This window comes from Phoenix dactylifera, chromosome 8, assembly GCF_051530095.1.
Source record: "Phoenix dactylifera cultivar Ajwa chromosome 8, Ajwa_hap1_PhDact_Kaust_v1.1, whole genome shotgun sequence".
Taxonomy (NCBI): Eukaryota; Viridiplantae; Streptophyta; class Magnoliopsida; order Arecales; family Arecaceae; genus Phoenix; species Phoenix dactylifera.
In genome coordinates, this window is record NC_143197.1 from 4,068,774 (window position 1) to 4,094,149 (window position 25,376).

General features: G+C 41.1%; 3 protein-coding genes across 5 annotated transcripts; all 3 read left to right on the forward strand.

The window, feature by feature from the left end:
- The first annotated feature begins 3,430 nt into the window (after positions 1-3,430).
- Positions 3,431-6,655, forward strand: LOC103717492 (protein trichome birefringence-like 33). The gene is made up of 5 exons (XM_008805914.6): positions 3,431-4,141; positions 4,973-5,144; positions 5,246-5,451; positions 5,536-5,694; positions 6,143-6,655. Exons 1-5 carry the CDS (start codon positions 3,558-3,560, stop codon positions 6,480-6,482), a joined length of 1,461 nt encoding a protein of 486 aa, XP_008804136.2. The 5' UTR covers positions 3,431-3,557; the 3' UTR covers positions 6,483-6,655.
- Positions 6,656-8,457: 1,802 nt separating this feature from the next.
- On the forward strand, positions 8,458-11,534 carry LOC103717493 (putative xylan O-acetyltransferase 10). Of its 3 annotated transcripts, none has more exons than XM_039124325.3 (6): positions 8,458-8,598; positions 8,932-9,499; positions 9,751-9,922; positions 10,024-10,229; positions 10,342-10,494; positions 10,987-11,534. In XM_039124325.3, exons 1-6 carry the CDS (start codon positions 8,475-8,477, stop codon positions 11,324-11,326), a joined length of 1,563 nt encoding a protein of 520 aa, XP_038980253.3. In that variant the 5' UTR covers positions 8,458-8,474; the 3' UTR covers positions 11,327-11,534. The 3 variants fall into 3 exon arrangements, with proteins under 3 accessions (XP_038980253.3, XP_038980254.3, XP_089780821.1); XM_039124326.3 differs by having other exon boundaries at positions 8,459-8,598; positions 10,901-11,534; XM_089924695.1 differs by having other exon boundaries at positions 8,556-8,795.
- Positions 11,535-11,673: 139 nt separating this feature from the next.
- On the forward strand, positions 11,674-20,830 carry LOC149752948 (putative xylan O-acetyltransferase 10). Its single transcript, XM_089924696.1, has 5 exons — positions 11,674-12,984; positions 13,841-13,994; positions 14,077-14,282; positions 14,356-14,508; positions 19,818-20,830. Exons 1-5 carry the CDS (start codon positions 12,545-12,547, stop codon positions 20,155-20,157), a joined length of 1,293 nt encoding a protein of 430 aa, XP_089780822.1. The 5' UTR covers positions 11,674-12,544; the 3' UTR covers positions 20,158-20,830.
- The last annotated feature ends 4,546 nt before the right edge of the window (positions 20,831-25,376 follow it).

Sequence of the window (25,376 nt, forward strand, 5' to 3'; positions counted from 1 at the left end):
GTTCCTTTCACCGGTTTCACCGTATTGATCCGATGTCCAATTAGATCGTGCAACCAGAAGATCAAGCGTAGCCTAACTAATTGCTCTGGGTTGCTTTCAACTTGAGTATTTATAGCTGCAAACGTGCCAACGAAAGCTCTCACGGGACGGCCTGAGACCAGTACATAGACTCGGATCTTGTCTTATTAGTTCGAACAAAGACGAACGGGTGGTGGAGCAGGAGATGCGTAAGATTTTGTAGTAGCCCGCAGCAAGCGGCCGGCACTGGCACAGGTGGTCACCATAATTGCCTACTTGCATCAGAAATATAAAAAGAGAGCACAATAATTGGCAACAAGAATCCATCTCCCATGTTGTCGTCTTTCTGATCCTAGGGCGAACAATGATGCATGGAAGTAAATTATCCCTATGTTTCCTCTCTCTCGATCCCAAATGAGTGGCTGCCATTTAAAATATTTCTGAGTAATATGTAAGCTTACAAAATGTATCTTTTGACTGAAGAATCCCAGCCATGATCGGTTTGTTCTTTCAGGGATTTTTTTTTTTTTTGAAATTATAGACTATATATTTGTGGTACGTAGGTTATAAGAATAAGAAGGTAATGTATTACCTGATAATGATCTAGAACCATATATCTTCTTAAGTAGAGCTAGTATTTTAGCATGTCTTATAAAACATATCAATATATATTTATGTTATATATATATATATTATAAATATGTTTAAATTCGAAGAGATTTGATAGCATTGTATTCATACTTTTTTCGGTACAAACAGTTTGCTTATTGATGTGGCATACTAATTTGGCACTGCCATGCTTTTGTTTTTTGTTTTTTTATAACTGATATTTAGCACTGCCAGTTCCATGCTGGCGTGATATTTTTTTCCTTCTTCTTTTCTGTACGACATGCTTCCTCATTGCTGTCGTGTTGCTGGTGACATGAACCGCTATCTTGCCCTAGCTCTCCCTTCCTTGCCAACTGTTGCTGGCAAATCATTGAAACATTACGACTCAATTAAAGAACATATTAACAGATGACAGAAAACCTCCTGCACTGCATCTCACTTCGTTTCTCTGGGGTCACTGGAGTGGCCACATTTCTCAAAATATTTGATTCATGAGATTGAAAATAGAATCGAAATAAAATGTATATACTGAGGAAGAATTTGGATTGAACTTTGAAAAATTGGGGCATTCCTATCCTCTCCTAGAATCAAAAAAGAAAATGAAACTTCATCTAACAAAACAGCTGGAATGGAAATCACTTTTTGTTTCCATTCCAAAGTCTTACTTTCTTTAACCAAACATGCCCTAAATCTCGATAATTGGGAGGCAAAGAAGAATTAATTTCATAATACACAATAGATTTTCTTTGTCATAATTTTTTTTTTTTTTTTGACTCATAACAACCACTTTGGATTTGATTATTCACTTGATACTTTAGACAGCCAGTGGCAACTCTGACATATGTTTTGAGTGCATGCCATGTGTGAATAGCTTTTGGGAGCAGCATCTGGTGACCACTCATAGCGCCCGGCCCAGCAGCCATCTCTTTTTCCATCAAAAAGAAGCTCCGGTGGATGCGACTCGACCTCCTGACGCTATCAGGTACTGATGGTTGCAACCATAAGGGCATAAAGGACGTTGGTTAGCAGCATTACGATGGCATCAAACCAGTGATTCAGTGGCTGGCCACGAGCCAGAAAGTCGGCAGCAGCCATTAAAAATGACAACCAAAGTAGGTAGATTTCATCCATCAACTTCACACTAACATGGCACAGCAGATCAGTGGGCCTGTTAGTGGTAAGCTGGCAGCTTAAGCAGACGCATAGACACAGCATTTGGTGGATTAATTGACCAGAATTATAATCAAAACAGCTGTATACCTAATCAGATACCAACACTATTCTTCTACATCATAACTGCTTATCTTCATCTCCAGACATTAGTTACAGACAGGTCTTTCATGATCAGAGCAGAAGATTGTAGTACTTGGCTCTCTCAAAAATTTAAGAGATGAGCACATGTTGGTAGCTGGAGTTGATAGAAGGACAGCTAGGTGCAGTTCAAAAAATCTAAAAGCAAGATGCTGCTTCCTCTGTTTCACCTAACGCTGACCTTGAAACTATCCTTCCATTATAGTTGCAATCATCTAATATATTTAACTTCTTTCTAGTCTTTCGGCCGCAGAAGGACAAGGTGGACCCCTTAGCCTCCGATTCTGCGATAGGCATGGCACGGGGACACCCAAAAAGATAGAGACGGGCCACAACTGGGCCTCGTGTTAGGATAACCACCAAGGCACCAGATGCCCTTTCCTTCCCCATCACCAAAATGTGATTTTTTTTTTTTTTGTTTTGTTTTATTTGTTGGGTGGGGGGTAAAATAGATGAATCATTCAAATATAGATACCGATATAGAGTAATCAGAAAACAAAATATTTAACAACGGCATAAAAAGATTTGTTGAAGATTTCATAAAATAGTCGCAGGGTGGTCGAGCACATAGGATGCCATCTGATGAAAAAATATTGGACATCTCGACCTCAGATTAGACTAGCCTTTTTGGCCTCAGTATTAGCCGAGGTGAATAACTTCGGTGAAAACAGAAGAGCCACTATGCTCGTGCTAATAAAAGTCCGACAATTGCGGTAACACTGTATTCAATGCACGATCGGTGTAATTACCGCTGTATGCTGCTCACGTGGGACAGTTTCTACATTGCAAACATGCAGTTGACCGTTACCTTACAATTAAAGCATGTCGTGCCAAATTAGGTAACGGATCAGTATACTACCCTATATAAAGGGGTAGCTCGGAGGTCCTCGAGTAAGCTCATTCAAAGACACTACTCTGCAAAATTTCTTCCTTCCACACTGTTGTCTTATCCTTCTGATTTAGGCATTGGAGGGTCTCCGCTGGAAGCTTTCTGGCAAGTAGACTTTTTGCAGGTCATCGCCAAATATGACCAATTCTTCTTCACCTCAATCGCCTCATTCAGTTCGGTTTTTACTGACCTCAGAACAACTCGAGTCGTGCTCCGACCTCGATTCAGAATTTAGCGGCAACACCATCTAATCAGTTTTACTATTAGTTTCTCTTTAAATATGGCAAACCTCAACAGAGATTAATGTGGCATCACAGTGGATCTGGTGAGAGGATTCATTTAAATTAGGGTTACAAAATAAGTGTGCATTTTGATTCAAAATCAGATGCTACTTACAAAAATAACAGGAACTTATATGTCTCGTCAACGCATGTGCTAAAAAGAAAATGTCAGGGTCGACCGTAAATTTTCCAAAAGTAAAATTTTTCGTTTTGTGGCAAGTACTTTGAAAAATCAAATATCAGTCTTCAAATCTCACAAAAGTAATAAACAGTTATCGACAGAGTTTTGATTTATTGATGGATTCGCTGTCAGTGATGCCACTGGTACACTGTAACGACACTTTTCTTTCCAATAACTGGCCATTCAGCAAAGATTAGCTAGCTACTATAACCAGAAGCTGAAGTAAGTAACCCAAACCAAGGGTTTGCCTCCCTCGCCGAAAGCTCAGATGAGGCTCCTTACCTCATCCAATAGGAAGAGATCTTACTATTTCTATCTCGTTACCTTGTCTTTCATCATCTTTGCAGCCATTCTATATGCTGTGGACTTCACCTCCATCCTTAAGCATCCATGTCTGAGATACCAGCAGCTCGAATACTCATCACAACGACAAAAACCCAGAGCCTTTATTGGAAACCAGAGAGAGCGCGCAGCCCTCATCAGAAAAGAAGGAGAAGAATCCGTTTTCACACAAGCTGATGAAGCCAAAATTCTCGATGAAGAAGTTATAGTGAACTTCGAAGCCGTGTCCAAGCAAGTTGAGGAAGGGGTTATTTTCGACGAAGACGAAGAAGAAGGTGCGGAAGAATTGGAAGGAGAGAACCATGGTGGCGTGCCATTTGCTGTTGGAAGGACGGAGGAGGGGTGCAATGTGTTCAGCGGCAAATGGGTCTACGATGAAGTCTCGAGACCTCATTACACCGAGCGGCAGTGCCGTTTCATTAGCCCTCAGATGAAGTGCCAAGCTTTCGGGAGGCCAGATAAGGGATACCAGCACTGGAGATGGCAACCGCATGGCTGCTCTCTGCCAAGGTACACGAGGCCATTCACTAAGATCCAGCTAAGGAACATATACCTGTGATCTTTTGAGAAGAGGAACCTATTATGTTTGTGTTAGATGAGAATTTTGCATTACCTATGCTTAGAAAGTGAAACTACTTACCAAAGATTAGAAATTTTAGCTTATGCAACTCCTTGTTCTATCAATCAAGATGTTACTAGATATAACCCATAGTGATCTTCTTCCCCCTGAGCTCGAAATATATAGGGGAGGATGATACGAAGGAATTTATATTTAAAATTTAAGAATTTGCGATGCTCGCAAACTTTTCAGACTCTTTTTTTTTCTGAGAGAGAAAGATAGCTCAGTCAGCAATGGAAACTATAAAAGAGAAAAAGTAGGATGATAAACTACTCTTAATTAATCCCCTCACAAAAAAAAAATCTTAATTACTCTAGAGAATTAGCTATTAGTGGCAGCAAGTTTTTACATGTATGAAACTAGTTATTTATGATTTATTCACTGGTTGATTATGGTGTGAAACCTTTCCTTCCATTTGGTTAATTTTCATAACTGCAATCACTTTCACTGAATTAACTGAGCAGCAGCATTATATGCCAATAAGACTCCCTTGTCAGCGCAGGCGTTGTGGAGAGCTTTCTGATTTGTACCTGGATGGTGTCATTCTCACCATATTTCTCATTTTATCAACAGAACTTTCTAAGACCAATTATTCTAATGACAATTGAGCATTTAAGTAGAGTGACTCTTTTCCTTGCATGGACTTAGAATATTAGCTAAATCTTCGCCCTTTGAGAAACCATTCACACTTTCTGATGACCTGGGTTATTCTCAAATTGCAGCTTCAATGCCACATTTATGCTTCGAAGGCTCCGAGGGAAGCGAATACTTTTTGTTGGAGACTCCTTGACTAAGAGCCAGTTCATGTCGATGATATGTCTCCTACAGCGTGCAATACCGAAGTACGCCAAATTCCACAGACACTATGGATCACATACCATCTTCAGTGCACCGGTAGTTCACATTCCATACTCTAATGGCACACTTTTGCTGCATGTTTCAAATTAATAGGACTTATCATATAAAAACTAATCAGCATTTTTCTATATACATAGAAATACAGAGCTACGATCGAGTTCTATTGGGCTCCCTTTCTTGTTGAATCAAATTGTGATAACGCCACCGTGCACCGGGTGATGGATAGGATAGTTCATGCATATTCTGGATCCATTAATAGACATGCTCAGCATTGGAAGGGAGCTGATGTTTTGATATTCAATACATATATGTGGTGGATAACAGGGTCTCCAATGAAGATTCTGTAACTATCATCCCTAAACAATCGACTTTGACATCATCTCGCTACGATGATATTTATTTTTCACAAGCTTTCATTGGCTAACAGGCGAAGGTCTCGCAAAGGGGGAATGGAGTTCATCAAGTTGATGGAAACAGAGGACGCGTATCGGTTGGCACTGAAGAGAATGGTGAGGTGGTTGGAGAAGAACATGGATCCACAGAAGACCAGGGTCTTCTTCTCAGGACTTTCACCTAGTCATTGGAGGTAAGCCAAATTTCCATCCAAGCAATTTAGGATGCAAACTTTTGGTTAGGAGGAAGGGGATTCTCAGTTATTATCGGACAGTGAAGCCTAGCAAAGCCTAAGCCGGAAACAAGGGCCTAAAGTATGGACACTCAAAGCCCAGACAGTGACTGCAATGTGTAGTCAACACACAGCAGCAGTGTAAAAATTATTTAGTCTTTCAAGAAAAATATCTTTGACTCTTCCAAGATTTTGCTAAGAAATGATTGGAGTAAGAAGAGTCACTAAAATATATAATTGTTTCATTCATGTTATTACATTCTAGCATGATTCGGTAGCAATATATCACTATATATAAATCTAAAATCAAAACATTTTCTTTTTATTTTTCCTCTAAAACCTTAAGAACAAGATTTGATCTTTTGTTGATAGATCAACCAACTAATTAACCTACCTGATGAGATGGCAGGAGCATAGAGTGGGGAGGCGAACGCGATGGTACTTGTTACAATCAAACAACTCCAATTGCTGATCCAACTTATTGGGGATCTGGTGCAAGCAAGAGCATGATGAAGGTTATAGAACAAGTTTTAATCAACACGACAGTTCCCATCACCATTCTAAACATCACCCAACTATCGGCATATCGCAAGGATGCACATACCTCGGTTTATAAGCAGTTGCCATACCAGTTGACACGCAGGCAACGGAAGAACCCCACAAGCTACGCTGACTGTGTACATTGGTGCTTGCCAGGCCTTCAAGATACTTGGAATGAACTCTTGTACACCAAGCTCTTCTTTCCCTAAGAGCTTGACTTTATTCTGAAGGGGTTATAATTCATGTTCTAAATATTCTTTCCTTCTCTTCCTCCTCATCTTTTAGGTTTTCTCAAAGACTACCTTTCCTTATTAGCACACCTCATATTTAAAATGGATGTGCTCTTAACGTTCAATCCATATCTGCAAAGATGATTCATCAACTGTGAAGGTATTGAATTCGCCGGCCTCGAGTCACACGTTTTTTTTGATGGAATGCTTTCATGAAGATATCTTGGTTTGAATTACGAATGTTTCAAAACTGGTGTAGTGACAGCATCAGTCCACAGGTCAAATTACATCTCCATGGCAGCAACAACTATATGTTTTTGCTAGTACAAATTCTAGTTCCATCTAAATCGGTTGGCAGATGTTTAATAACCAACACAGAGATAAGTGGAAAGACTCATCTATCTCAGAAAATGAAAGAAGCTATAAAGAAGTCTCTTGCCGGAGATAGGGATAACATTTGTTAGATTACATACCAAACTTTAGAAAAATATATTGAACTTTTGACAAAGAAAGAACGCCAAATCTAAACTTCCCCAACTGTACAAAACAACATCGATCAAACAGTACCCATATGATAGCAAGAATAGTGCTTGATTTTTCTTACTTATTTTCTGGAATTTTTCATTTTTCACTTTAAGTGCTTAAATCATTTATGAAGTTCGAATGCATTTCCTGCTTTTCCTCTCTCACAAAATCCAAACATTTACCTCTGGCTGAATTGCTTATAATTCTCAAATGACGCACTTATGTCTCTGTGCTGGGATGAAGCATTAATTCCATTCTTTTTTTGATCACTCAGGGACAAAATTTTGCTGCAGCAAGCAGTCTCCTTTCTATATATGGACAACTGCAAAGCACAAAATTCATTCATGCATGTTGAGAAAATTTTAATACTGATTTAATATTTCTATAACAAATGTTTGTCCTTAATTCTCATCTGAGGGCGGTCTTATCTGAGGTTGGCCATATGTTTTTTTTTTTGATGAAGTGGGAGGCAAAGCCATGCACCCGGCCTTTTTGGATGAAGAAGTTGGTCATATGTCATTATACATATAATGATTCTTGAAGAACTGAAGCAAGCCATGTAACAAGTCCTGGCAACGTCCAATCCTTTATGTGGTCCCTAAGCTATATATGGTTAGCATTCACTGAGCTGTGCTGGTACAATATTATAAAAAAAATAAAAAGAAACACCGGAAGGTAGAATGTCATGGCACGAGAGGGTGCATCTCTGTGACATTATTTGAGGAAACGGATGAAACTGAGACTATTCTATATCGAAATGGACAAAATTCGAATTATTTCATGTCCCCATGATACCAACTCCTAGAATTAAAGAAGCTAGAGCTAATTAGGCGATGGCCAGCCCAAACATCCAGCCTCGTCTTATCCGCTTTTTTTTGGTAAATTATTTCAGACCATGTTGCATTTTCCGGTTCACATACATACAGGCAGTTGCTCAGGAAATGCACACCAAATTTTGGCCCAACCATTGCCACCTACCTTACTTCGCATTCAATTACCCACTGTTTTTTTTTTTTTTGCAAGTCACTCTCCATGCAAGCGGTCCACTCCTAAAGTCATATTTCCGCATCAGAGGATGCTATCTAGGTTCAAAGTCGGTCCTTGCATACATATAGATGGTACGAGTATCGAGCTTAGTGTGCGTCACAACCTCTTATCAATCTTGTGGATCCATCATCGATTGAGTTCATAGCGAGGGTGTCATAAGATTGGATAGGAAAGATTGTTATTGGCCGATAATGTTTTAAGTATTTTTGGACGGAGTCCTTGGCGCAGCATTACTCTATGAACAAATTTAGATCTTGCTACTAACTTTAGTCCTGGCCATGTGGTGGCGACTGTAGCTATAGATGAATAAAGAGAAGACTGATCAGGCGATTAATTACAGCGACAAAGACTGATGGGTCCCCTCTTTCCTCTTATGTGAAACGTGAATGAACTTGCACCATGGAGGGTTTACCTCGGACTGCAAGCCGTGTGCAACGCGTGGAAGGTTATAAACTTCATCCACATACAGGAAGTCAAGATAATTCCCACTACAAAACAAACCTAAACTGCAAAGGGCTACAGAGTAACTCTCTCTCTCTCTCTCTCTCTCTCTCTCTCGATCTCCCCATTAGGAGAGAAATCGTTTCACTTAAGCAAGTGGGCCGGACTCTAGCTACTTAGCTGGGAGCATCTTGTGGGAGAGAGGAGGCATAAAGTTGAATGGCTGTAATGCTTGTTAACAATTTATAGCCTTATCTCTCTCAATTTCTCATCGCACAGGTGCTCAAAGCAAACCAAAGGATTTTTTTTTTTTTTTTCTCAGCAAACGCTCAGATGAAGATCCTCGTCTCCATCACCAGTAGGAAGAACGCCGGTCCTTACTATTTCATCACCTTTTCTTTCCTCATTTTTGCAGCCATCCTCTATGCTGTAGACTTCACATCAATTCTCCAGCAAGGATGCCAGAAATACCAGCAGTTAGAGTACTCAACACAGAAGGAATCCAAACCACTACTCATTGAAAGCGAAGAAGAACCCCGTCCCACACAAATACATGGCGAGGAAACTAAACTTTTTGATAAACTTATAGTCGAACCAACAATATTAGCACAAGATGAGGAAGCCAAAATCTTCGAAGAAGTTTCGGCAGAACCAACAGCAACAGAAGGTAAGGAATCTAAAAGTTCGGAAAGAGGAGATGAAATAAAACCAGCAAGAACACAAGGTGAGGAAGCGAAAAGTTCTCATGGACATACAGTAGAACCGGCCGAAGAGAAGGATCTTGGCGTGCCATTCGCCATCGGGAGGATGGAGGAGGGGTGTGATTTGTTCAGTGGCGAGTGGGTCTATGACGAGGCGAGGCCTCACTACCGTGAGCGGGAGTGCCGTTTTATTAGCTCTCAGTTTACATGCCAAGCTCATGGGAGGCCCGACAGGTTGTACCAACACTGGAGATGGCAACCTCATGGCTGTTCTCTTCCAAGGTCCTCTCTTCCCTCTCTCTCTTCATCCTCACCATCTTAGCCAAACTGTATTATACTGAGGCTTTTTAATATCAAAAGGACTAATTATTGCAGCAGTTCTCAGAAAAGTGTTCAGTGTGTTCGTTAAATTTGTGATGGCTTAACATAAGAGAACATCCTGCTACAAATATATGGAATTGCATTATAAGTACTCCAGCTCCTAAGAAATCAGTCGCTGCTTTTCTATGATTTGGGTTCTTCTCCAATTACAGGTTCAATGCCACATTTATGTTGGAAAGGCTCCGAGGGAAGCGAATGCTGTTCGTCGGAGACTCCTTGAATCGGGGTCAGTACACGTCGCTGCTATGTCTCCTACAGCATGCCGTCCCCAAGTTTTCCAAATCCCACGGGCACCATACTTCGCATACCGTGTTCAGCGCTCCGGTAATTAGCATCCAGTACTCTAAACTATGCGTTTCCATGGAAAACTAGTGAAGGAGAATCATGTCTTGCGACCAGAACTGACCACCCCTGGATGCACGCAGGAATACAATGCGAGCTTCGAGTTCTACTGGGCCCCCTTTCTTGTTGAGTCGAATTGCGATAATGCCTCGGTGCACCGAGTGACAGATAGAGTGGTTCATGAATACATGGGATCCCTTGAAAGGCATGCTCAGTATTGGAAGGGAGTTGATATTTTGGTCTTCAACACGTATGCATGGTGGATTACGGGGACAAAGATGAAGATTATGTAATTCTTTTTATTTGTTTTTTTTTTCCAGAGTCCATCACCTTCATGCTATCTCTTTGCTGCAATTTCCTTTAATCTGCTTAATTTCCCTAGCGATCATTGTGGATTACAGGCGAAGGTATCGGGGGAGGAAGTACATCAGATTGATGGGAACGGAGGATGGGTACCGGTTGGTGTTGAAGAGCATGGTGAGCTGGCTGGAGAAGAACATGGATCCCCATAAGACCAGAATCTTCTTCATGAGCATGTCACCTACTCATTTTAGGTGAGCCATTTCTACTTGGTTCTTATTATTTTTTTATCCATAGGTGATTGCTACGGTTAGAAGCGCCAAGGGGACTCGCTCATCCACAATTGGCAAAGCCTTGGCCTAGCTCGTTCCCAAGAGGTCCAAGATGTGAACTCCGGACATACATGACTAACTAGCTCTAGTCCAATCCTTTGCCTAATAGACCCAACAATTTGCTTCATTAGTAGTGTCGCCTTTATCAATTATTTGCCATGAATGATGAAGGTCACCCTAAATGTTCGAAGCGCCATTATCTCTTAATGTTTTCGCTGACTGACGAACTTCTTTTACCATTGAAGTTTTGGTTTATGGAATAGTATGAGCTACATCTAATCAGTCGCAATTTAAAAGATTGACAAATTTTCTTTTATTTGATGGTTAGGAATATCATATCATTAACATAGCTATTTAGCTTGAGACTTGTGGTCTGCTGCTGGATCCATATCTAATTTGGGAGGAAGATTGCAGGAGCATGGATTGGGGAGGTGACCTGCATGGGACTTGCTATGGTGAAACTATACCAATTTTTAGTCCAACATACTGGGGCTCCGGTGCCAGCAAAAGCATAATGCAAGTTGTTAGAGAAGTTTTAGGTGATTCAAAGGTTCCTATTACTGTTGTCAATATCACCCAGCTCTCGTTGTATCGCAAGGATGCACACACCTCGATTTATAAGGAGCTGCGGTACAACTTGACACCTGCGCAAGTGGCGAACCCTAGAAGCTATGCCGATTGCAACCATTGGTGTTTGCCTGGCCTTCAGGATACTTGGAATGAACTCTTGTATACCAAACTCTTCTTTCTGTGAGAGCTATTCCGATCACTCTCCTCGTCATCTCTGGGTTTTAATTTAGAAGATTATTTGTAGATACTTTCTTCATGATCCTTGATTTACTTTTGTGTTTGTTGATCCGTCGCATTTATTTTATCTATTTGTAATTTGAAATTTCATTAACATCTATGTACTGCATATTTGCATTTTCTTCATGGCAATTTATTAAAGCATCACCTCTAAATCGTTTTGTTTTTGTTTTTTTTTAAGAATTTATACCAGAAGTACCGGGATTTGAACCAGTGACTATTATAAAGTCACATTGCACCATAATATTCGCTGCTCTAATCCCTATATACGGGTATGAGAGAGTTGGAGAGATTTGTAGGGGCCCTGGTTGCTCATTTAAATCAAATGTTCAACCCAAATTTGGATGTCAAGAGTCAAGGGAAGCAGTTGACGTCCTCTGGCCTAGCTTTAATAACCCAACAACCTCCCTCTCGCCTTAATTAGCCCCACGCCCTACTCGTTCCCTTCCTAAGAAAGCCCCAAAGGTGCCCGCAACTACCGGTATAAATACTCTAATACACCCTTTCCTGCACACCAGATCGGATCTGATTGGATCGAAGTGTGTTGGGTTCGATGGGGATCAGGTTCATCAGCTTGAACTCAATTTGTTTATTAAATAGATAACTTGATCCGACAATATAACCTGTTCATTAAACAAGCCAAATTAGGTTAAACAGATTAATAGGTTAAGTGGGTTTTAAACGAAATAAATGGGTATAAATGAGTTAAGCGGGTTGGATTAAACTAGAGAAAAACTGGTTAAGTAATTTGTTAACGATTAAATATATCTTAAATAAATTAAATAGCTTAAGTCATGATCCAATTAATTATTAAATGAATAAAAATAGGTTAAACAATTTAAGGGCCTAAACTTAAATCCAACCCATCTAATAAACAAGTTCAGCCGAATAAATGCTTTATGACCCAAATTTATTTATGTCAAACCAAATCTTAATTGTGGGTCGGATTCAAATCATGAATTACCACCTTTATGCAAACCTACCATTTATTTCTTTCCCTTAATTTGGAAATCTATTTATTAACCGGACGAAACTTTTGCCAACCATATATACACTGACTCTGATTTCTGAATACCAATCTGGCACGCTTTCCTCATACGATGGTTCAAGTTTCCAACAGACAAGAAGGCCCATACCAAGAGTCTCTCCCTCCCCAAAAGTTCAGATGAAGCTCCTCTCCATCGCCAATAGGCTGCCCTCCTCCCCCATCTGCCTCGCTGCGCTATCCTTCATCTTCTTTGCAGCCACGCTCTTTGCTGTGGACTTCACTTCCATCCTCAAGCTCTCATTTATAAAGTACCAAGAGATCGGACCCATCGTCAGGGAACAAGAAGCATCGACATCGGCGCAGGCCAAAATTTCCCAGGAAGGAGACACGGCTGCATTGGCAACTGAGAAGAATATCGGCGTCCCATTTGCCGTTGGAAGGATGGAGAGGTGCGACGTGTTCAGCGGCCGATGGGTCTACGACGAGGCGTCGAGGCCTCTTTACACCGAGAGACAATGCCATTCCATCGATCCCACGACCAACTGCCGAGCTTATGGAAGGCCTGACACCGCATATTTGCATTGGAGATGGCAGCCTCATGGGTGTTCCCTGCCAAGGTGTGATATCAAAGTGCAGACTGATATTGATTCTTATTTATTTATTATTATTATTTTTTGGCTAAAAACGGGCATTTCATACATCACGGTACGAATATACCCAATAGAATCGGAATACAAAATGTCCCAAAGTGCTCCGGGCATCTCTTCCTATGCTGCCACCCAGTCGGCCACCTCATTAGCCAGCTCTATGATAAGGAAGACAAAATGATTGACAAAGATGACGCGAGTCCACTCGAAATTGAGAAACTCGCAATCAGAAAGTGAGTCAGTGAAATGCATAACCTGGAATGTAACAACCTCCCTCACCGTCAACCAAAAATCGCGGAGCAAGGGATGAGCTCCTCTTCTTTTACTATGGTTTTTTTGAGAAATTCTACTAGGGTATTATAGGATGAAAAATAAGAGAATGTTGAAAGAAAAGAAAACTACTTAATCTCAGATGTAGAATAGGTGAGATATTTGGGTACCTTTGTTACTTAAAATCCTTCAGCCTCCCACTGTGCAAAGATAACTCATTTGAATCGAATTTAAATTTGATTTTTTTTTCTTTTTCTAGCTGAAAATTCCAATTTGAATAGGTCATTAGTATCAAGACATTGACTGATTATGTTATGAAACCTTTATTCTTATCTGGTAAATTATTTTTAACAGATAGATTGAAGAATGGTTAAATAATGAGGCTCGACATATCAAAAGAACACTCCGCTTTAATTAATGCTGCTAACGTTTTGTCTGCCTCTCTGTAGGGGGGAAAAGAAAGAGCACATCATCATAGTTTGAACGTGCTTGCTCTTGTAATACCATTCACTCCCTCCCTCTTATGAATGACTTGATATTTGTTCTCAACTTACAGCTTCAATGCTACATTTATGCTTGAAAGGCTTCGAAGTAAAAGAATGCTCTTTGTAGGAGATTCATTGACTCGAGGCCAGTTCAACTCCATGAAATGTCTCCTACGTGATTTCATTCCCAGACACACGAAATCCACGAAACACTTCACTGTTCCGGTAATTAACGTTTAGCATCCCAAGTACAGATTTATACCTGAACCTCTGTCAAAAGTAGTCACCAATCTGTATGCATTCACAGGATTACAACCTTACCATTAGGTTCCACTGGGCTCCCTTTCTCGTCACGTCAAACTGCGACCATCCCCGGCTACATCGGGTGCCAGATAGAATAGTTCACGAATATTCTGGATCCATCGAAAAGCAAGCTGAGCGTTGGAGGAAAGCTGATATTATGGTCTTCAACACGTATGCGTGGTGGAAACCAGGGGAAAAGATGAAAATTGTGTAACTTTCTTTTGCCATCTCTTTGCAGCAGTTTCTTTTGCTTGCCTTCAATATAAATGGCCGTGATTTACAGGCGACGGAATCAGGATGAGACGGACGTGGAGATGATGGAAACAGAGGAAGCATATCAGCTGGTGTTGAAGAGGATGGTGACCTGGTTGGAGGAGAACATGGATCCCAACAAGACCAGGGTCTTCTTCACAACCATGTCACCTGCTCATTATAGGTAAAGCCATCTCCATTCATAATAACCTAGGGAGGGTCCAAAACAAAAGACACATTAAGGTCCAACTCACTCTGGTCCATTGAAACTGCTGGTTGTGATAACTTCAGTTTGATATTTCAAGATTTTTCTAGTTAATTTATCTTTACAAAGAAAAGTCATTTTTTATGAAAAACTGGTATTTTCCATTATATATATATATATATATATATATATATATATATATATATATATATATTATTGATGTTACAAATATTAGCATAATATAATCATTATACATTAGATTAGGGGGGGTGAGGTTTATTAGCATAATAATAAAGTTGCTCCAATATGACCTAGTGTTTGAAATATATATATATAAAAAAACTTTTTGTGCACCTTTTTAATATAACTACTATACATTAGCCTTGTTGAAGATCCTGATTCCTCCGATCGTGGGAACCATCGTCATCGGCCATCTGAACCCCAACGGCATCCCACCTAAATAACAAATTCTGTTTCTTATCACAACAACCTCTGTAACCTATTTAAATAGACTACTGTGGACGAGAACGGCGTAACGGGAGAATATTTTAATCCACTGACTGAAACGTTTTCTCTGAAACGTTTTCTTCTTCATCTCTGTTTCTTCTTCTTCCTATTCTGTTCTTCTCCTTCAAGGTTTATATGGTATCAGAGCTTGATTGACAAACGTCTTGATGTCGATCACCGGGCAATCTCCTTCCGCAGCCTCTACTGAAACTGTCGCTTACCCACCCTTCACAGCAATCCCTCATATGCTTACAGTGAAGCTTACCCGGGATAATTTTCTTCTTTGGAAGGCTCAAATGGTTCCATACTTCCGGGGACAAGATGTGTTTGGTTTCCTCGATGGATCAATCGAGGCGCCATCCCCTTGGCTACTTTCGTCTTCGAATGATGAGTCAGAGAGTTTCCGGATTCCCAATCCTGCCTTTCATCAATGGGTCAAACAGGATCAACTTATCCTGAGCACTCTTATGTCCTCTCTTTCAGAAGGTATTCTTGCCCAAATCATTGGATATACCACCTCCCATGAAGTCTGGCAAGCCTTGGAGAGGAGCTTTGCTTCCCATTCTCGCGCACGGGTCGTGCAATTGCGCACCCGGTTGGCAAGCTTGAAGAAAGGTAATCTCTCTATCACTGATTACTTCCTCAACCTGAAGAAAATCTTCGATGAACTTGCTTCGGCTGGTCACTCGTTAAGCACTGATGACCTTCAAAGCTACTTACTTGCTGGTCTCGGATCGGACTACGATCCGTTTGTTACATCTGTCACAACTCGGCTTGATCCACCATCCCTTGAGGAGCTCTACTGTCATCTTCTCACTCATGAATCCCGCCTCATACACCAAAATCAGCCCTCTTCTCTTGCTGATGTTACTGAACCATCTGCACACGTTGCTACTCGGCATTCCTCCTCTCTGTTCCGTGGCTATGGCACTGGAAATCGTCGTGGCAACAATCATTTTTATCGCTCTAGAGGACGTGGCAACAACCGTGGAAATGGTGGTTATTTTCCTGTGTCCCAGTATGCCTCTGGAGGACGCAGTCATTCCTCTCGTCCTGTCTGCCAAATTTGCAATAAACTCGGTCACAGTGCGTTACAATGCTATCGTCGTTTTGATCCTTCTCTGCAGGGTGTTTCTTCTTCTTCTCCCACTGTGCAGAACTCTGCCCATGCGATGGTTGCGGCATCTAACAGCTCTTCTTCCCTTGATTGGCATCCGGATACAGGTGCCACACATCACTTAACTGCGGACGTGAACAATCTCACTATCCGTAATGATGAGTATTCTGGGGATGATCAGATTCAGGTCGGCAATGGTGCAGGTTTGCACATCTCTCGTATTGGCTCTTCTACTCTTTCCACATCCCGTACCTCCTTCTTTCTTGATAAAATCCTTTTAGTTCCTGATATCCAGAAGAATCTACTGTCCGTTCAACAGTTTGCGAAGGACAATAATGTTTCTTTTGAATTTCATGCTTCTTATTTCCTGATTAAGGATTGCTTGGGGAGCATCCTGCATCGAGGTCCTCTGCGTAATGGTCTGTACTGCTTCTCCTCCTCATCAAGCTTCCCACCGAAATGGGCGTTCGCTGGTGTTCGTGTTTCCTTCCATGATTGGCATCGCCGTCTTGGTCATGCGGCCTACCCCACTGTTCGACGGATTCTCTCCCGAGTTCCCCGTCTGGTGTCTTCAAACACTGCTCCTCGTGATGGCTAAGAGCCATTGTTTACCTTTTAAAAAATCAGTGCATAAATCTTTGCAACCTTTGGATCTTATATTCAGTGATGTCTGGGGACCTTCTTCTGTCCTCTCTACAACTGGCTCTCGCTATTATGTTAGTTTTGTTAATGATTGCACCAAATATATCTGGCTTTTTCCTATTAAGCTGCAGTCTGATGTTGAGAATATTTTTTACCGTTTTCAATCCCTTGTTGAGCGACAGTTCACTCGGAAAATTAAGGCTATCCAAACTGATTGGGGAGGTGAATACCGACGCCTACATCGCTATTTTGCTTCTTGTGGTATCCAACATCGCCTAGCTTGCCCTCATTCCCATCATCAAATGGGATCTGTCGAGCGGCGTCATCGCCAGATCGTTGAGATGGGTCTCTCTCTCTTGGCTAGGGCCTCTCTTCCATTGCATTACTGGGAATATGCATTCATTACTGCTGTTTATCTTATTAATCGTCTTCCAACACCAGTCTTGTTACAGCGATCCCCTTATGAACAGCTCTTCGGCGTGCTGCCAGATTATTCTTTTCTTCGTGTTTTTGGGTGCGCCTGTTGGCCCAATCTGCGTCCTTACAATCGCCATAAGATGGACTATCGCTCCCAAACATGCTTATTTCTTGGTTACAGTCCACTGCATCATGGTTATAAGTGTGCCACTTAGTCACCGGATGCATCTATATCTCTCGGCACGTGGTTTTTGATGAGACCGTATTTCCTCTCGCCATCTCTAAGCAGGTCCCTGTTTCTCCGGCTGCTTCTTCCTTTGTTTATCTTCCCTCTCACCTTCCGTTTTCTCTACATACTTCTGCATCTCGCGAGTTGCCCTCTCTCAGATCCTCTGTGCCCACTGATACCACTGTCCATACCGTGGTGGCTCCCGCCGATGACAACCCTGCACCCCCTGCTGCTGACCTCTCTGGTTCCACTGCGCCGCCAGTGCCTATTTGTGCTTCCTCTGGCACTCATGGTATGATCACCCGGGCAAAGAACAATGTGTTCAAGCCACGTCTTCCAACAGATGGCACTATCCGCTACCCATTGCCAAAGGCCCTACTGAGTACTCTGGCTCTCCGTGAGCCTTCCTGCTACACTGAAGCTGTTAAGCACTCTTCCTGGCGCGAGGCTATGAATCGCGAGTTTGATGCTCTCTTACGCAATGGCACATGGTCTTTGGTTCCTGCTCGTCCTCACTACAATGTTGTAGGCTGCAAATGGGTCTTCAAACTCAAGCGTCGAGCTGATGGCAGCCTTGATCGCTATAAAGCGCGTCTCGTGGCCAAAGGCTATCATCAACAAGAAGGCGTTGACTTTACTGAGACGTTTAGTCCAGTTGTAAAGCCTTCTACAATACGTCTGGTGCTCTCTCTTGCTCTCGGTTCTAACTGGTGTATCCGGCAGATCGATATTCAGAATGCTTTTCTTCATGGTCATCTTGCTGAGGAAGTATACATGGCTCAACCGCCGGGGTTCCTTCATCCACATCTCCCAGATCATGTTTGTCGCCTGCATAGATCTATCTATGGTCTCCGTCAGGCGCCTCGAGCGTGGTTCTCTCGCTTGAGTGATCGCCTACTTGCCCTTGGGTTTGCTGCCTCTACCGCGGATGCTTCCTTGTTCATTCTTCGCCGCACTACTGGGCTGCTCTGTGTTTTAATCTACGTTGATGATATTCTCATCACTGGTTCCAATCCTGCCATGGTCTCCTCTCTTCTTTCTTCTCTACGGACTGAGTTTGCAGTAAAGGATCTTGGGGACCTTGGTTTCTTTCTTGGTGTTGAGGTCCTCCGTACTACCTCTGGTCTATTTCTTTCTCAACGTCAGTACATTGCCGACCTTCTTCATCGCAGCCGCATGGATCTGGCTAAGCCTTGCTTGACACCAATGGCCTCCAATTGTTCTCTCTCGGCCTATGATGGCACTCCCTTTGAGGATCCACTATTATATCGCAGCATTGTTGGGGGACTCCAGTATCTCTCCATTACTCGGCCTGATATTGCTTTCTCTGTGCATTCTGTCTGCAAATATATGCATCGCCCATTGCAATCCCATTGGCAAGCTGTCAAACGCATCCTCCGGTACTTGAAGTCCTCCATCTCCTTCGGCCTCATTATTTCACCGTGTTCATCACTTCAGTTGCACGCCTTCACCGATGCTGATTGGGCGGGTGATAAGGATGATCGTCGCTCTATCAGTGCATATTGCATCTATCTTGGCACTAATCTCATTTCTTGGAGTTGTAAGAAGCAAGCTACTGTCGCCTGTAGCTCTACTGAAGCAGAGTATAAAGCTCTTGCCAATGGCTCTGCTGAACTTCAATGGCTTGGCTACTTGCTCCATGAGTTGGGACTCACCAAGCTACCAGTTCCGACGATCTGGTGTGATAATATTGGAGCCACCTACCTTTCCTCCAATCCCGTTTATCATGCTCGCACCAAGCACATTGAACTGGATTTTCATTTTGTTCGCGAGAAAGTTGCTCAACGCCAACTTCTTGTGCGTTTCCTCTCCAGCCGCGATCAGCTTGCCGATGCTCTGACTAAGCCTCTCTCCACGGCTCGTTTCCATTGTCTGCGCTCCAAACTCAATGTCCGCCCTCTCCCGTTGAGTTTGCGGGGGCATGTTGAAGATCCTGATTCCTCCGATCGTGGGAACCATCGTCATCGGCCATCTGAACCCCAACGGCATCCCACCTAAATAACAAATTCTGTTTCTTATCACAACAACCTCTGTAACCTATTTAAATAGACTACTGTGGACGAGAACGGCGTAACGGGAGAATATTTTAATCCACTGACTGAAACGTTTTCTCTGAAACGTTTTCTTCTTCATCTCTGTTTCTTCTTCTTCCTATTCTGTTCTTCTCCTTCAAGGTTTATAAGCCTTATGATCTTATGACAAATTCAGAATCCTTACCACTTTAATTACCATCAAATTTAAAAAAAAATATATTTTCTTTTAGTTAACCAAATTATTCTCTTGGCTGTTAATTTTGAGAGCAAAACTAGCTACTTATACGTCAGCTGTTCGATATCTGAACCCGGATGGTGGCAGGAGTACCGAGTGGGGAGGTAAGCTGGGCGGTAGCTGCTATGGCGAAGCAACTCCAATCTTTGATCCAACATATTGGAGCTCCGCTTCTAGCAAAAGAATGATGGGGGTGGTAGGAGAAGTATTAGGCAGTTCAAAGGTTCCCATCACTATTCTCAACATCACCCAGCTCTCAGCATATCGGAAGGATGCACACACCTCGATCTATAAGAAGCAGCCATACAATCTAACACGAGAGCAACTGGCGAACCCTATAACCTATGCCGACTGCAACCATTGGTGCTTGCCTGGTGTTCAGGATACTTGGAACGAGCTCTTCTACTCCAAGCTCTTCTTTCCCTAGCAGCATGCATGCATGGTTTATTTACAATGATAGCAAAACCATTATCCTCATTATATTTTTTTATATATATAAGTATTTGTCCTCGATCATTGTTTACGTTTGTTTCCCCTAATTTAAAAGATTTTGGTATTATATCCCTCCCTTGGAAATGATGTTTTACATTTTCTAACGTTGTAATTTGTGCATGTGGCAAGAGAGGGGAAGGAAGCATTTCTCCTTTGTAAGGGGGTTGAGCCTGCTTGAATGTTTGATTGAACCTTTTCCAACTCTCGTGAAAGATTAGGGAAAGTTTTGTATAAATGTCTCGCCGTGTTATTAAGTATTTTACTTTAAGTTCTTTTCTAGAGGTGGAATAGAATAACCTGGTTGAAGCATAATGATCATACGTCTGTAATGCATTGTATGCCCCATAATAGGTTCCACTCTTCTACCCTTTCCCGGGAGTCGATGACCAGAATTATAACCTAAAGTCTGCTTGAGGTTGGATTGGGTTGGGCCCCGTTTTCATGTGCTGGGTCCAACTTTGTTGGTTCCTTCATACGCTCAAAAGAGTTGGCTAGTGAGATAATTTCAAATTACAGTTAGAAATTTTGATGACTAGACCTGAAACTTTAATTTGATGGGTCCATCGTTTTGCTCATTCAAGGCACACTTATGTAGTGGTTTGGATTGAACTGTAGCTATTTCTATTCTAGGTAGCGTCAAGATTCAATTTAAGCCTATCTTACTGGTTTGTGTCTTGGTTGCCCCCACAATTAGGTTGTATCAAAATTAATTTTGATGGATCTATTCATCCATATGCAGCGGTAGCAGGATTTATTATCAGAAATAAGGATGGGCAAAGTCCTTCTAGCCGCAGCGATTCCCATCCTGGTGACATCAGTTCCTAGTGCAGAGTTAATTGGCGGCTTGGTATTAGGGGTGGCAATCGGGTCGGGTCAGGCATAAACAGGTCGGGTCAAATACAGGTCGGGTCAGAAAACTATAAATCTGAACCCGACCTGTTTATTAAACGGGTCAGGAATTGCAAACCTGAACCTGACCTGTTTATTAAACAGGTAACCCGACCCGACCCGTTTAACCTGTTTAATAAACAGGTAACCTGTTTATCCAACCCGACCCGACCTGTTTAACCTGTTTGCCCAACCTGACCCGTTTAACCTGTTTAGACCTGTTTAATCTGTCCAACCCAACCTGTTTAACCTGCCCAACCCGACCTGTTTAGACCTGTTTAGACCCGTTTAACCTGTTTAGACCTGTTTAACCTGTTTAACCCGTTTAATCTGTTTAACCCGTTTAACCTGTTTAGACCTGTTTAACCTGCCCAACAGTTAAACGGGTTAAACGATTTAAACGGGTCAGACATCTAAAACCCGTATCCGACCCAATTAATAAACAGTTAAACGGGTTAAACGATTTAAACGGGTCAGACATCTAAACCCGTGCCTAATTTCTCTAGTTAGCATATTACGCAAGAAGCAAATCAAGTTGCTGATTTCCTGGCAAATTATACAAGCATGGAGCGCTATGAAGCAGTTTGGAATGATAGTTTTTCCACTGATCTTACCTCTTTAATTAGAGCGGATGCTCGTGGAGTTGCTTTCAGGAGATTGTAGTGAAGTACTTCACTCTTGGTTAACAAGAAAAAAGAAAAGAAAAGATTATAGAGCAATTAGTCTCCTCACTACTATATACATAATCATAGCTAAAATCCCTGCAAATGGGATCTGGTAACCATGTAGCATTTATACATGGTATAACGTCCCCTTTGTGCAAGAGATAATGCACTCTCTAGAGGAAGCTTTCAAAAGGAATTTTATTGTGGCTGTTAATTAAGGTGGATATGGAAAGAGCCGCATCTGTTGGAACTATTTGCGGGCTAATTTCTTTGTCTCTTGGATTGAAGGTTATATCGCAAATTCATCCTTCTCTATTTTAGCTAACGGTAGTCCTACTAAGTGGTTCAGTTGTTCAATAGGAACAAGGCAGGGTTGCTCTTTTTCTCCTTTCTTGTTTATTTCATTCTCAAAAATCTTGTCTCTAGCCCTTAATAAAACTGTAGATGATGGGTGATCAGAGTCTAACCAGCAAGTAATGGTCGTAAAGTATCAAATATTCTTTTCATTGATGGCTGTTTACTTATTGCAAGAGTCATCTATGTGATTGTTGCAGAATTAAGCACATTTTCTTATTGTTCTGCTTTTAGTCAATTGGTGAATTTCGACAAATCACACATTTATTTTAGTCCAAAAACACCAGCAAGAACTCAAACAGCCATATGTACAGAACTGGGCATTGCAGTGAAAGATGGTGCACGGCACTACCTGGGGATTCCGTCATCTGGTAACAAATTGGCTTGAGGTAATCTTAATTCTCTGGTTGACAATATTCATAACAAGTTTGATGGCTGGAAATGGAAAAATTTATCGTTGGCCGGCAAAGCTACCTTGATTCAATATGTTCAAGCTTTTTTTGCCTATATATATATATATGTCATGTCTAATTGCCCTGTTTCAATGGAAGTTCTTGATAAATTGGAGCAAGAATATCATTTTTTTTATGGGGACATATTTCTAAAGAGAGGAGGAATCTGCATTCTCTCCTGCTCTTAGTTATATTTGATGCCCATACCAGGATGAAAGTGGAGTGATAATATTCATCCAAATTCATTTTCATTTTCAAATCTATCCGAATATAAATACAAATTAGAGCATCCGACTAATATCTATATTATATCTATATCCATAAAAAAAAAAATTGAATATGGATATAGATAGAACTACCCAATCTGCATCCCAAAAGCTTTTGTACTCCTATTTTAAAAAAAAATCCATGCATCCACCCATTAAAAAAAAAAAAAATCCATGCATCCTTCCATTACATAGAAACTATGATTGTCAGCATAAAAAATTACAGAGATTCTTGGCCCTTTGGATGGTGAGACTGAATACATTATGGGACAAGTCGTCCCTTGGACGTGGCAAGTTTTGACAAACTGGATAGCATTGGTATCAAGCAACTCTTCCACTCAAAAGAAGTGCAAGTCTTGAAGTCAAAAGACTTGCTTTTGGCTATATTTGATACAGCTTGATGTTGTACAATAGATCTAAAACGCAAGCATACTCCATGTGCTACTGCATTTAGCTCGCAAATTTTATTCCGTCTTTTTGACAAATAGAGTGGAAGAGATATCATCCAAGTCGAACAGGACCTCTCCAAAAAGAAATGGACTCCAACTGTTTGAATTCGGTCATCAGTCATCACTAGAGACCGAACCTGCTTTCTCCTGTGAAAATCTAGGCGGCACTACCTGAAATTAAGCATCAGGCCCTCAGATTTTGCTGTTCTAATATTTAAAAACGAATTACATTTTGAGAATTTCTGCAAAAAAAAAAAAAGGATTACTGTTCCAACACTAACCAGTTCTTTCTGTTTGTTTGCAATTGTTCTTCCCGAATAAACTCTGTGACGAACAATAGTTTAAGAAAGACACTCTTCTAGTCCTGGATTTTTTCTAACATAAGAGCTCTCAGTTCAACTGAAACCATCCCTCTTTCTTTTTTAATGGTCAGATGACTTAGTTTTCTTCTTCTTTTTTTTCCCTTTGAGAAAAAGAGACCTAGTATCCTTGTCCGTCGATTTTGCTGCTTTCAGTTCTGACCTAGTATGCTTGTCCGCCAATTTTGCTGCTTTCAAAAGTCAGATGACCTAGTACTTTGTTCCGCTAATTTTGCTTCTTGTGATCCAAAGCTCAACAATGTTAGACCCCTCAGCTGGCGCTCTAAAAAATAATCCATTCAGCTTGTGATCGGCACCATGTTAGTAGGCTTGGCTCATCCACCACAACCAAAATCCTCTGTGGTGCGGCCTTCACACTGTAGAGTATTGTACATTTTTGGATGACCACTATCAAAAAATGAACGGCTATCAAACAACACACACCATATATAACATGGCACAGCATTTTGCAGTACCGTGCGTACATCATCAGACGATGCAATTGGCTTCACCAGGCTTGCCATGCACATGCCTTGAAATTTATAATTTATAGTGGCAAAACAACCAAATTCACTCCAACGCTACCTTAAGTTGACATGCAACCTATTTGCACTACAACACTAGCCGTAGGATATATTTATATATACTATTATGATATGGGGATATGGATCCTATGAAATGTAGGATGACTACTATGGAATTTGTTATTATAGCATGCATTGGTTATTATTATAGCATAGATGGTGCGAGTTGCTGACTCTCATTTATTTCTTCAACTATCTTGATATTCTTTCATCTTTGTATAGCAATAATAGATATACTTTCCTTCATTTTTACATAACAACCGTAGCTGTGCATTATTTTTTGTTTTATTATTATTCAATCCCATCAATCTTAGACTTATGAGCATGTTATATGAATATAAATATGGACATTAATGAAAGGTTTGCCTAAGAACATCTAACCTACCCCTTCTTTTTTTGCTTTTCAATGCTTTGTTTCCCTAACCTTTGTTATTGAAAGCCATGGAGCCACGTGATTCCGCACGTGTCATCACTCCCAAATACGAAACAACAGGGAGTTCCTCCGAGTACGACGCTTCTTCTCATTTCTTTCAGCACCATTGAAGTAACTCTGGTGCTGTTCTAGATTTCAGCAACCTAATGGGGACAATTAATCAATTGGAGTTGCACGCCATTCGCATGGCATTAGAAGCCAACAACAACAATGGCTTTGAAGCGACGATTTCTTCGCCGACAATTTTTTTGTTTAAGGCTCCCATTACACACACTTTTGCGACACTTTATAACGCATCGCTAATAAAACTAATGACTCTTATAAGCGTCGGTACGAGTAACAAAAAGCTACAGAATGCCTAATTTTTTTGTAGTAATTTTTGAGGTATAATTTCTCAACCCTCCATAAGACCCGTTGCAGTAGTATGGTCCTCTAGGCTCATCAATGTGGTGTCTCCATATATGCTATTGAGGAATGCTAACCCTTATTATGGAATGTACTTTAATGACTTGTGATGATTACTATGGGATATAATATTATGGCATATGGCACAAGATGACTACTATGGAATATAATTCTATTATGGTATCGGATGGCTAATGCTAACCCTTATTAATTTGTTTCTCAAAATATCTTGATATCTTTCCATCTTTATACAATAATTATAGCAGTGATTTCCTTTATTTTTGCTTGACAACTATAAA

What these genes read in the sequence shown, in the direction of transcription:
- LOC103717492 (XM_008805914.6), top strand. Translation starts at nt 3,558, where the DNA reads ATGAGGCTCCTTACCTCATCCAATAGGAAGAGATCTTACTATTTCTAT. An exon ending in CATGGCTGCTCTCTGCCAAG is followed by an intron (nt 4,142 to 4,972) that starts GTACACGAGGCC and finishes CTCAAATTGCAG; the next exon opens with CTTCAATGCCACATTTATGC. An exon ending in ATACCATCTTCAGTGCACCG is followed by an intron (nt 5,145 to 5,245) that starts GTAGTTCACATT and finishes CTATATACATAG; the next exon opens with AAATACAGAGCTACGATCGA.
- LOC103717493 (XM_039124325.3), top strand. Translation starts at nt 8,475, where the DNA reads ATGGAGGGTTTACCTCGGACTGCAAGCCGTGTGCAACGCGTGGAAGGT. An exon ending in ATACCGTGTTCAGCGCTCCG is followed by an intron (nt 9,923 to 10,023) that starts GTAATTAGCATC and finishes GGATGCACGCAG; the next exon opens with GAATACAATGCGAGCTTCGA. An exon ending in ATGTCACCTACTCATTTTAG is followed by an intron (nt 10,495 to 10,986) that starts GTGAGCCATTTC and finishes GGAAGATTGCAG; the next exon opens with GAGCATGGATTGGGGAGGTG.
- LOC149752948 (XM_089924696.1), top strand. Translation starts at nt 12,545, where the DNA reads ATGAAGCTCCTCTCCATCGCCAATAGGCTGCCCTCCTCCCCCATCTGC. An exon ending in CATGGGTGTTCCCTGCCAAG is followed by an intron (nt 12,985 to 13,840) that starts GTGTGATATCAA and finishes CTCAACTTACAG; the next exon opens with CTTCAATGCTACATTTATGC. An exon ending in ATGTCACCTGCTCATTATAG is followed by an intron (nt 14,509 to 19,817) that starts GTAAAGCCATCT and finishes GGATGGTGGCAG; the next exon opens with GAGTACCGAGTGGGGAGGTA.